Raw genomic sequence first — 12,929 nt, 5'->3', positions numbered from 1 at the left:
CACCTGAGTTACGTCTACATCGAAATTTCAAATTGACGTCTCTAATTCCTTCAAAATATCGGTTATGAAATTTACAGAATTTAACCATGTTCTCCATCTAGTTATCACAGGTTCAGGTGGTAAAGGCACATTAGGTAAACGATCTTTATACACCTATACTCGCAGAAGGGCTTTCAAAATTATGTTTTTATTTTTGATAGAAGGGTATTAATCATTGGAAATTCCACCCTTACAGTTTGTAGCCTCCTGCTACTCTATTTGTAGCAGAAGCGTGCTCTAGACAAGTAATAAATTTGAAAAAATATTTTTAAATATTGTCCACTTTTGGTCATATGGCGCAGCATCACCTAACAATAACAAAATGTTTTCACTAACAAAATGCGACTGCATTGCATATTGTAGAGTCTGCTTCGTCTCCTTTATTCGTCGCCTTAAAAATTGTAAAAGGCAGAGAAAGGATGTTACCAGAAAGTGGTTCCACGAGAATTTTCAGATTTATTGTTTAGATCTGGGACTTCTCATTTCTCTTTAAAATGCATCTATGCAAAAAATGCAAAAAAGTCTAAAAATATGCAATTTTAATAAATGCATATGCACTTACAATATCTATCCAAAATATGCAAATATGCACTTAATATGCATTTTGCATATTTCCCGAGCTCTACTGATATCCCATCGCTCTTTCACTTTTTAATACTCTCGTGTAGCAGTGTATATAATTCTTAAGATCTTCACAGGCGTTTCCCTTCTTCTTTGTTTCCGAGAGGATAATCAGGTCCAAGTTTCTTTTTTCTACTTCCATAAGAATTTCTCTTTGTTTATTTATAATTCCTTGTATATTCCAAAAACCAATATTCAATGTCCATTTTCGTTGCCGTGTTCGTCTTTGATTAAAACTGTCCCGTTTCCGAGGCCAATTTCTGGGTGTTTTAGCTTTTGTTTATTTTTTTACGGGTGTAGGGTTGCTGGCCCTACGACCTAACCCTCCTCCTTTTTCCGGGCTTGGGACCGGCAAGAATGACCGTCAAGCTACTCAATCCACCCAACAGTCATTCCAGACGGAGTTATGTTTCTTAGTACAAGAATATTATCTGTTGCATGCCTTTGTTTTCTGAAGGCCGCTTGTTCTACTTCTGGGTTTTTTTTTTAATTTCGGCTCTTAATTTATTCTTTATTATTTTAGTATATACTTTGAATGCCACTTGTGCTAGACATATCGCTCTATAGTTCTTCCAGTTAGTTCTGTCTCATTTCTTATAAATTGGCAGTTCTTTCAATACTGTCATAGGCTGCTTTGAAGTCGACGAAGAGACAGTGTGTATCTATATTATATTCTAGTGACTTTTCTAAAATTTTCCTATGTGTGTATATTCGGAATGGGACGTTTCATCGCCGCCGGTTCATCGCTGCCTTTTCGATGCCGCCGATTCATCGCCAGTCCATTTCATCGCCGTCCGTTTAATCTCCAGTTAGTCAGTTCATTTTGTATTATGGGAAATGACACGACACGACGTTAAATTCGGTTCAAAATTTATGATAATTAAATAGATAAAAAATATTATTATATTTACTGTTCTATTTCTACTTGTCCTAAATTTTACACTAAATAGTACTAAATTTGTAGTGTTAAATGGCCTTTGTAGAAATACATATGTTCAAATTTATGTAGTATTAGGTTATGTTGGGTTAGGTCATTTCCTAGAATTCCTAATTAATATTAAAAATAAATAATAAATGTAACTGTCAAAAATTGGTCGGAAATTCGGAAATAAAAAATAGCGATTAACTGACTGGCGATGAATCGGCTGGCGATGAATTGGCGGCATCAAAAGGGCCGCGATGAACTGGCGGCGATGAAGCGTCCTAGACCCGTGTATATTTGGTGTATAGTTGATTTCCGGCAGTGAATCCGCATTGGTAATATACAACGATATCCTTTTTAGACTTTAGAGAATCTCAAGAGGAGATTTTATTTGAATGAAAAAAGGAGAAAAACTGTACTTACCTACCGGCAGGAACAGATTCGTGATTTCCAACAGCAGGAAATATTGGTGTCGTTGGGAAAAACATAAACATTTGATCAACACATTCTTGTATAATCTGCAGATTGCTATCCTTAGTTTGATTCCAAATATCGTGCGGAGGTAAATCTCCAGTCCAAATAATATAATCTATATCCTACAGAAATTAAAACTACGTTAAAAAATATGAAAAAAAAAAGATTTTTAAGAAACGCTTTTCCTTAGTTACGAGTGACTAAAATGAAAAATATTATAAAAAAATCAACTAAAAAGCAAAAAATCAAAAAAATTCAAACTCGAAGGATTATTCGAAAAAAACTGTTAGACAGATTAAATATACAAAAATCTCACACATTCGTTAAAAAATTGAAAAAATCTAACACATTCGTTAAAGAAAAGCGTGGGGCGCGAAAAGTAAAAAAGTATCTAGGTCACAGAAACACACTTGTTTATAAATGACCGTTGAATATGTTTAAAGGTTCGTAACAAACTTTGAATTAATACGCCAAAACGAATTCTAATGTTAATTGTAGCACGAAACGTTTCTACCGGTGGTTTTCTAAGACTACGTTAAAAACATGAATTTTTTGAATTCGAGTTTTGGTTGAAGTCTTGTTTCGTATCGTATTGAAATTTGACATGAATAAGCGTCGATGTTTATATAAACAAACATATGAGCGTTCAAAATCGTCGCCGCTTAGGATGTTTATAAACATGATGTACCTACAAACATGAAAAGTAGTCGGAATCGGCAAAAAATTGAAACTTTATTGTTTATTTATGAAGCATAACTTAACAATTAACATAAAAAGTGAAATTATGTGTAGTTCATATAATAAATATATGGTCGTATAAAGTTTTAAGTTTCTACATTGTAAAAAACAAGAGAATTTAAGCATTTTCCATTAAAATCGTTTTTTTATTTAAACAATTAATAAACATAAAAAATGTTTTTATTGACTATTCACGTATTGTTCCCGCGAATGTATAGACAGCAAATTTTCATTAATTTGCATTCAAGAAAAGGCATTCAAATTAACGTCTAAAGATTTGACCCAAATACCCAAACGATTGAACTAAAGAAAAGCGTTTAAAAACGTAACAAGACGTTAAAGTTAGAGAAAAATATTGTTATAAGCATTGTAAGATTGTTTCTCCTCCTCCTCATTCTTTGAGCCCTAGTTAGGGCATGGTGCCACTCTAAATGGTTATAAAGAAATTTATCTCATTTTTAGTATCCCTATCAGTACAGTGATAGACGTGCTAGCTGCCAGACGTATTTCTATCAACAAATTGTGATAATTACCGGTATCGGATATTAATTATTTAATTTCTACTTTGTAAACTAGTTTAAATTATTTTTGTGATATAGTGTACGGAGTGTAAATAGCTCCCCCTAAATGGGGGAAGCTGTAAAAAGAAAGACGCCGTTAGGTGTAACTATTAACCAGACAATGAGTGCAAATAACACTAAAAGTGATGCGGAGTCAGAAAATTATTCATTGGTCCTCGTACATAGCATGGATACCACTTCTAGTTCTGAAGCAACAGCTGAAACCAGTCGTCAGCTCATTAGTGATAACGAAAAGGATATTTATAAACAAAATAAAACACCTAAACCGTTGACTGATAAATATACTGGAAGATACGAAACTAAATGAGCGTTTATGTACGACACCAGTGGTTTTAGAAATAGATGGCGTTAGCAGCTTTCTAGGTGCGAGATTGAATTTACCTGAGACAACGATGAGACGTATTCAGGTAGCTTTGGTTATCGGAATTTGGGGTCGGTCGGGTCGATCGGATTATAATAAAAATTATTTAATTCTTTTGATGCATTTAAATTTGAGTTCTCATTCAACGATAACAATGGCAATCTTTAAAATAATTATTGGAGTGTAATACTGTTGTATTACCTACCTTAAACAAGATTATAAAAAAGAAGAGTTCCTTTTGACTATTGACTTTTATAAGATGTTATTACGGTTGGGAATGACGGATAAGTTTGTAACAATACATTTGTATTTTAATTAAAATAAAACTATTAAAATTAGTCTTAACTTCTATAAAGAGTTAATCCAGAGAACGAATAAAACATGGTGGCAGCTGATTTGTAAAAATACGGATGAGAAAACTCGAAAAATTTAGAGGTTGGTTAGTACAAAAATACAAAGTACGAAAACAGCACAGTTAAGCATCATTTGGGAAAAAAATGCCTGATAACGCTCCAGTTCAAGAATCACCGTCGATAAACCTCACTTTATCACCTCCCGAATCATTTAATTTCCATCCAAGTGATTGGGCACAATGGAAAAACCGCTTTCAACGATTTAGACGAGGGTGTGGCCTTGATAAAGCATCTGATGGAAAACAAATTGATGTGTTAATTTATAATATGGGGGTAAGAGCTGAAGAAATATTCTCATCATTTTCACCAGTTCCAACTACATATGATGAGACATTAAAACAATTTGAAGATTATTTTATACCCCGTAGAAATATTATCTATGAAAGGGCCAAATTCCTAAATCATAAGCAAGGGAGTGATACTGCAGAGAAATTTATTACTGACTATACTGACTTACATAGTCTATCAAAAACATGTGATTGGGGGACTTTAAACAATGATATGGTTTTATTAGTGTTGATTATCGGAATGAGAGATACAAGCATAAGTGACAAACTGCAACTTGATGCTGCACTTACTCTCGAAAAAGCTGTAACCTGTCTAAGACAACATGAAGAGCTGATCCGTCAAAAACAAAACCTAAATGAACCAAATGTTTCTGCTATAAGAAATCAATCAACTTACAAAAAATCACAGAAGCCCCAAAATTGCCAACAGTCAAGTAAAGGTGAGAAAACGAAAAAATGCCCTAGATGTGGATATGATTGGCATGATAAATTAGCAAACTGTCCTGCAAAAAATGCTAAATGTGGTACATGCAAAAATGAAGGACACTACAGCAAGATGTGTTACAAAAATAAAAAGTCCAAAAACAAAAATGTACATGCCATTCAGCAAGATTCAGAGCCTGATAGTGACGAAAACTCTTATGTACATGAAATTAAAGCGAGTGATGACAGGAATGTGTGGACACAAAAACTACAAGTAAGCTGCAAAGAGAGAATGCTTGAACCTATCACATTCAAACTGGATACTGCTGCTGATGTAACAATGGTACCTGTCCAAGTGCTGAGTAATGTAATAAATGAACTACCTCTAAATGAATCTTCGAATAAAGTATTTAGTGCAAAAAAGCAAGAAAGATTCAAAATACTAGGTACAGTAAAATTAAAACTAAAATATAAAAATAGGGAAATTACAGAAAATGTATTTATCTCTGAAGAGATTGATGTCCCATTGTTGAGTAGGAAAGCATGCCAAGGCTTATATTTAGTAAAAAGAATTTATTCTATAAGCACTGAGACAAATTGGGTCGCAGAATACTCCTCATTATTCCAAGGACTAGGCAATATGGAGGGGGAATACAAAATTGAAATAAAGGAAAATGCTGAACCATATGCTATTTCTGTACCAAGAACTGTTCCAGTTCCATTGAGAGACGAAGTAAAGGAAGCTTTGGAAGAAATGCAGAGAAATGGTGTCATTGTTCCTGTAGATCATGCGACCGAATGGTGTGCCCCAATGGTAGTAAACATAAAGAAAGAAGGAAAAGGGGTCCGTATCTGTGTCGATCTGTCAAGATTAAATAAAAGTGTCAAACGTCAGTTTCACCCAATTCCCGTAGTAGAGCTACAACTTGCAGAGATTAGAGGGGCTAAATACTTTAGCAAACTTGATGCAAATCATGGATTCTGGCAACTTAATTTAGCCGAAGAATCAAGAGACTACACAACCTTTTTAACCCCATTTGGAAGATTTAAATTCCAGAAATTACCTTTCGGCATTACATCGGCACCAGAGGAATTCCAGAAAAGAATGTCACGAGTCCTTGAAGGAGCAAAAAATACTTTAGTCCATATGGATGATGTGCTGGTTTGGGGAAACACAAAAGAGGAACACGATGACCGCCTAAGAGAAGTGCTCGAGAGAATCAAAAAAGCACTTATAACCTTGAATAAGGGCAAAACTGAATTCTGTAATCAGAAAATCGATTTCTTGGGATTTGTGTTGTCGAAGGATGGGGTAGAACCAGATCCAGGCAAGGTGAAAGCAATTGTAGACATGGAAGCACCAAAAAATGTCAAGGAAGTTCAACGCCTTATGGGTACTGTAACATTCCTAGCGAAATTTATCCCTAATAGGAGTGAGATTATGCAACCAATTACAAGTTTAGTTAGTCCAAGCAATGTATTTCTATGGGGCCCAGCACAAAAAGAGGCGTTCCAGAAAATAAAAGAATTGCTTATATAAGCACCTTGTTTAACAATGTATGATGCAAATAAACCTACAATCCTATCCAGTGACGCTTCTACCAAATGACTGGGAGCTGTATTAATTCAAGTTGAAAGTGGCCAGCGTGCAATTTTTCCAACATCATTGCCCTGAGCTCACATGGAATGATCATACGGTTTCCTCTAAGAAGGATACCATCCACAACTGATAGTTCATGACGTACTGGGTAGTATGGTTTAACATCACCTGATAATGCAGACTTGTGAGGCCAGTCTCCCATTATGTAGTTCTTCAGTTGACTACAGGTTTGATCATTGCTTTGTGAGTTAGCAACTCGTGTTACATTCTCGTCAGATGTGTGAATACCTGCAAGAGTGACTCCATGAATGAAGGCATCGATTTCTTCTTATAATTCTTTGTCATCTTCTGAAGGTATGGGTTTACGAGATAAAGTATCAGCAATATATAAAGTTTTCCCTGGGGTATATATAATATTGTAGTCATAACGCATCATGCGCATTCTAAACCTTTGAAGTCTTGGGGACAGATCATCGAGATGCTTAGTTTTAAATATTTGTATAAGTGGCTTGTGATCGGTCTCTATGGTATATTGTTTGGTCCACCATCGCTTGCCACCAGGGCAAGCGATCGACTAAAGAGTTTTCTGATAGGAAAACATTATTAACTTGAAAAATCATTAAATATTCTAAGGTTTATTTAATAATTTTATATAATATATATATATATATATATATATATATATATATATATATATATATATATATATATATATGAAATAAACGAAAGGATTTCTCTGGTGTACAGAAGAAATCCTTTCCGTAGCGGCCGTGACCATGTGAATTCAAAGACTTGATAAAAGACTATGAAACGACAAAAGATACCTCTTTGTATCACAGATTTGTTTACAAAGCCACGTTATTCGCTACGCATTCCTCAATAACGGAGAAACCGTGATAATATGAAAGAACGGCGATTGCATTTTATTACACTTCGACCACCACCGGTATTCTACACGACGTGTTTCGCAGCTTATGTCAACCGCTCGTCAGGAACACCTAGGTGAAGTGGTCGAAGAGGAATAAAATGCATGGGGCCTTCCTGGTAATAATAAAATACCAGACTCCAGTACACTAGGTACAACATCTATATGAAATAAACGAAAGGATTTCTCTGGTGTACAGAAGAAATCCTTTCCGTAGCGGCCGTGACCATGTGAATTCAAAGTCTTGATAAAAGACTATGAAACGACAAAAGATACCTCTTTGTATCACAGATTTGTCTACAAAGCCACGTTATTCGCTACGCATTCCTCAATAACGGAGAAACCGTGATAATATGAAAGAACGGCGATTGCATTTTATTACACTTCGACCACCACTGGTATTCTACACGACGTGTTTCGCAGGTTATGTCAACCGCTCGTCAGGAACACCTAGGTGAAGTGGTCGAAGAGGAATAAAATGCATGGGGCCTTCCTGGTAATAATAAAATACCAGACTTCAGTACACTAGGTAAAATAAATGGTTGTTAAAATCCCTGACATAAACATGTCTTTCTGAATATAATCCGATAATAGCATATACTATTGCATTGGGAATTTTAAAATCAATAATCATTTTTTTACTCAAAATATTTAAGCTTAAGGTGTCATATGCTTTCTCAATATCAATAAAAATTGTTGGAAGATAGTTATTTCTAGAGAAATTATTTTGAATATTTGTTACTAAGGTTGTAAGTGCATCTAGCGTACCCACTCCTCTTTTGTATGCAAATTGACAGGGCGTAAGCAGGTCTTTTTTATGTAGCCACCATTCCAGCCTATGTTTTATCATACGTTCGAAAGTTTTTTGCACACATGATAGCAGAGAAATCCATCCATCCAATGGCACTACAGCCCAAATCGAGCCTTGGCCTCCTTCAATAAGCTTCTCCAATCATTTCGATTTACCGCTGTTCTTTTCCATGAACGCGTTCCCAGAAAGTTCCTGGCCAGAAAGTTCCTAGCAGAGAAATCGGTCTATACGAATTGGCCAAATTAGGGTCTTTACCTTGTTTAGGAATCGGTGTGATTATAATTTTTCTAAAGTCTTCAATGCATTCACCTGCAAGCATCTCATCAAAAATTTGTAGAAGCAACGTTTTTGCTATAATTGGTAGGTTCTCTAACATTGGATACTTTATTTGATCAAAACCCGGGGCAGTACATTTTTTATTTCTTAAAGCATAATTTAGTTCATTAATGTGAAAATTATTTGCCAAAAAATGATTTTTATCTAAGAACGTTTGTTCGATATTTACAGTGGAAGGAACAGTCTGGGGAGCTACATGATTAAAAAACTCATCTATTAAATCATCATTATGTGGCTTACCCAGGTTTATTGTTTTACGATTAATTTTTTTTGCTTGTTTCCATATCATGCTCGCTGGAGTATTTTTGGAGTATTTGATTAAGAATGCATATTATTCTTTGGTGGTTGGATATTCTGCATCAGTAGAATTATAAAAATAGTCTTCCACAATCTCTTTATATTGCTCCCAATTAGGTCCTTTTAGGTTCCATCTATATCGCGGAATTGTGATATCCTGCGGAATTTGTTGCATTGCAAGAGTTATTTTTATCATAAAATGATTCGATCCTAGTGTGTCAGAGTAAACTGCCCAATCTATATCACTAGCTGCATCCGAGGAGCAAAAGGTAACATCTATCATAGAATCATTGCAACCTGGCCGGGTAATACACGTAGGTTCGCCCGTATTCATACCTACAAAATCACAATTATTGCTTGCTTCAATGAGTTGTTTACCAATAGAATCGTTTTTATGAGATCCCCAGGTGGCATGATGTGCGTTAAAATCCCCACCAATAATACATGGAGTTGAAAACTGCAAAAAAATATTTACCCAATCAGTCGTGTTGGTTTTAATGTCCGGTGCCCTATAAACGGAAATTATACTTAAAGTTTTATTGTTGAATTTAATATTAATACCACAAACAAGAAGGTCGACATTAAAATTGGAAACTATGCTTAATTCTAGGTGTGAAATCGATTTTTTGACCAAAATGCAAACTCCAGAAAAACCATCTTGTCTATCTTTACGAATTACATTATAACTCACAAAACTATATACTTTGTTGGGTTTAAACCATGTTTCACTTATTATTGCCACATCAATATTATTATTTACAAGATAATGCTTTAAACTATTTTTATTGGAAACAGCATAACGTGCGTTCCACTGATAAATATTTAATGTCTTTAGTAATGGAGTGAAGGTTACTTTTTACATGTGTCCTCCAACACTTTATTTATTCCTGTTTGAATTAAATCATTATTTAAATTTTTTATATCTTCAATAGTATGAATACTTTTTAAAAACTCAACTATAAAATCTGCAATTGACTTTACAATGTTTTTATTATTTAAATTTTGATAAGTTGGTGCATTATTATTTCGAGGCAGTGGTTGATTAGGGCCAAACTGAAAAGGGAACATCGGTTATGGAGGAGGAGTGTCATTAGAAGTTTGACGTTTTTTATTGCTATTACCGGTAGGACTACGTGTAGGATGTGTGGGCAAAACGTAATTGCCATTTTTCTTAAAATTTGAGTGTAAAAAGGAGTTAGAATTTCCAGACTTGGATTCAACTGCTGGTAAAGGCGGAAAATTTTCGTTGGACAAAATAGAAAAACCATTGTTAACAGATATTCCCGAATAAGACATTTCATATTTTTCTCTTGCTTCAATAAAGGAAATATTCTCCTCAACCATAATATTCTTAATTTTACGTTGTTTCTCATAATGTGGACATTTTCTTGAAATGGAAACATGGTCATTAGTTTTGCAATATATACAGTGAATTTCTGAATCGTTACAAACGTGATTTTCACCTTTTACGTTACTACATTTAATGCACAATTCCTCAACATTTTTACAGTTCCCAGAAACGTGTCCAAAGCGCAGGCACCGGTAACATTGCGTAATTCTGCTGAAAAACCGCTCTACCGAAAAATAAAGACTATTTATTGAAATATAATTAGGTAAAGTATTCCCTTCAAAGGTTACAATAATGGTTTTTTTTGGGGACATACAGTATATCACCATTCTTTTCAATTCTACGATGTGTACGTTTAACATCAACTACTGTTGAGGGAGATGTTATGTTATCCAAAAAAACGCTACAAGATCATTTTCTGATAAAAGAGGATTGTTTACTAAAGCATTGGCATCAGAAAATGTTTTTAGACAAACTTTTATTCTATTTTTGCCAACGTTTCGAATTTGAATAATATTCTTAACGGTCAATTTCTTATGTAAGAGATCTCCCACAAATAAAGGATGTAAACAACCTGCATTTTGAATATTTTTTCGTTCGATATAAACACAAATATTATTCAAATTATACTTATCTCCATTCCTTAGGTTAAAAAGTTTAGGTGTTTTGTTTATAAATATCCTTTTCATTATCACTAATGAGCTGACGATTGGTTCCAGCTGTTGCTTCAGAACTAGAAGTGGTGTCCATATCTTGTACGGGGACCGATAAATAATTTTCTGATTTCCCATCACTTTTAGAGTTATTTACATTCACTGTCTGGTTAATCGTTACACCTAACGGCGTCTTTATTTTTACAGCTTCCCCCATTTAGGGGGAGCTATTTACACTCCGTACACTATATCACAAAAAGAATTTAAACTAGTTTACAAAGTAAAAATTAAATAATTAATAACCGATACCGGTAATTATCACTGGTTTTGTTGATAGAAATATGTCTAATACCTAGCAAGTCTATCACGATACTGAAGGCAAAGTGTTATTGTATTCCTTTTCCATTGTAAATTTTATTGTCTCTTCTTGATCGTTTATAATATTCAGGAATGTATCCAACAATTCTGATCTATGAGGCCATATTGAAAACACATCATCTACATATCTCCACCATACTGTGGGTTTTAAATTTTGTTTAGAAATGATATTAGTTTCGAAATTCTCCATAAATATATTAGTCAATAATGGAGATAAAGGAGAGCCCATTGCTAGACCAAAATTTTGTTTATAGAATTCATTATTTGGTTGAAAATAGGTATTATTAGTACATAATGTCAATAACTCCATTATAGCTGATACATTTAGTTTTGTCCTAGTTGTCAATGTATTATCATTTTCTAACTTCGTTTTAATTATGTTTAAAGTTTTATCTAATGGCACATTTGTAAATAAACTGTTTATGTCAAAACTTACTAAAATATTATTTGGATTAAATTCAATATTTGTTAATTTGTTTAAAAAATGTTGTGTATTTTTTATAAATGTGTCATTATTATTTGCAAATGGTTTTATAATATTTAATAAAAATTTTGATAGCTCACTACAAGGAGAATTGATGGTACTACAAATGGGTCTAAGTGGAATATTCGCTTTATGAATTTTCGGTACTCCATAAAAATGTGGTGTCTTACTGTAATGAGGTGTTATTAATTTTCTTTGATAGTACGTTAGATCATTTTTAAATTTGAATAAAGTTCTATAGATTTTGTTTTCCAGTGTCTTCGTTGGATCCTTCGTTAATTTGCTCTAATTATGCTAAATGAAACCAATTGTGTCGCAAATTCCTCGGTAGAATGCAGTAGGATGTGGTTACCCATACTGAAAGAGGAAGTCAATAGAAAGAAAATACCACGATTAGTAAGTCAATAACATATCGAGTTAGTACAAATTTTATATTTTAGTATTAATTATTGTATATCTATGTATTATTAATATTATTTATAATGTAAACATATTAAAGTCAGAATTTGGTATTATTTTTTGAAGGTAAATTAAATGTAAGACCAAATACTTACGATGTCGCGATAGTATCACGAGGTTTTTTCCTGGTTTTCCCTCGTGATTTACTATGGAATCTCTAACGCGAGAATTTTACTGTCATCGTTGCATTTGGTTGTCTTTTTAAAGACAGATCACATGCTATGATTTTTTTGCGACGGATATTCTTGAGTTGGGATTGATTTCATGTAATCGAATGACCTATCTTTTAGTAAAGTCGTCCCAGGAACGCAACTCATAAATATTGGCGATATCATTTGAAAGTCTTCTACTTTAAAATGTATAATATACGTCTGAATTGCCAATATAAATGAGTCAGATTAAATAAATTATTAGAAGAATTTTTTTACTTAGCAACAACATTTTTGTTTATTTTAATAGTATTTTGTATTTTGACAACGAAACCCGATTTGGGCTTCGAAACGTTAATAAATTCATTTTTAATAAAATTGTGGCTTATTTCCCATAGAAAATACTTAAGTATTTAAAAATATTTCGACCAAAATTTTGCGCCTACTCTCTCAAATAGGAGTAAAGTATTATACATTTTTGAAATCAGTATTTTGAGAGCTTTTAAATGAGGTGCCACATGAAGTACTTTCCCATTTAAAAAAATCAAAGTTATGGCTGTCATCTGAAGAGGGATCGCCTAAAGTTCGAAACGTTGATGCTATAATATACTATGGTTAGTTTAAAAATCG

At 33.7% G+C, this 12,929-nt stretch overlaps 1 protein-coding gene across 1 annotated transcript in view; it reads right to left on the bottom strand.

Moving 5' to 3' along the window:
• LOC114343276 (sphingomyelin phosphodiesterase-like) overlaps nt 1–12,929 on the bottom strand; it is a 239,938-nt gene that overhangs the window by 104,054 nt on the left and 122,955 nt on the right. Inside the window, exon 8 of the mRNA XM_050641444.1 lies at nt 2,006–2,178. Within this exon, the coding sequence (XP_050497401.1) occupies nt 2,006–2,178 (173 nt within the window). The remainder of the gene's footprint in view (nt 1–2,005; nt 2,179–12,929) is intronic.

The sequence above is a fragment of the Diabrotica virgifera genome, chromosome 10, assembly GCF_917563875.1.
Source record: "Diabrotica virgifera virgifera chromosome 10, PGI_DIABVI_V3a".
In the NCBI taxonomy this organism is placed as follows: domain Eukaryota; kingdom Metazoa; phylum Arthropoda; class Insecta; order Coleoptera; family Chrysomelidae; genus Diabrotica; species Diabrotica virgifera.
Note: the sequence above shows the minus strand (reverse complement) of the source record. Positions and strands in the feature narration are given on the sequence as shown.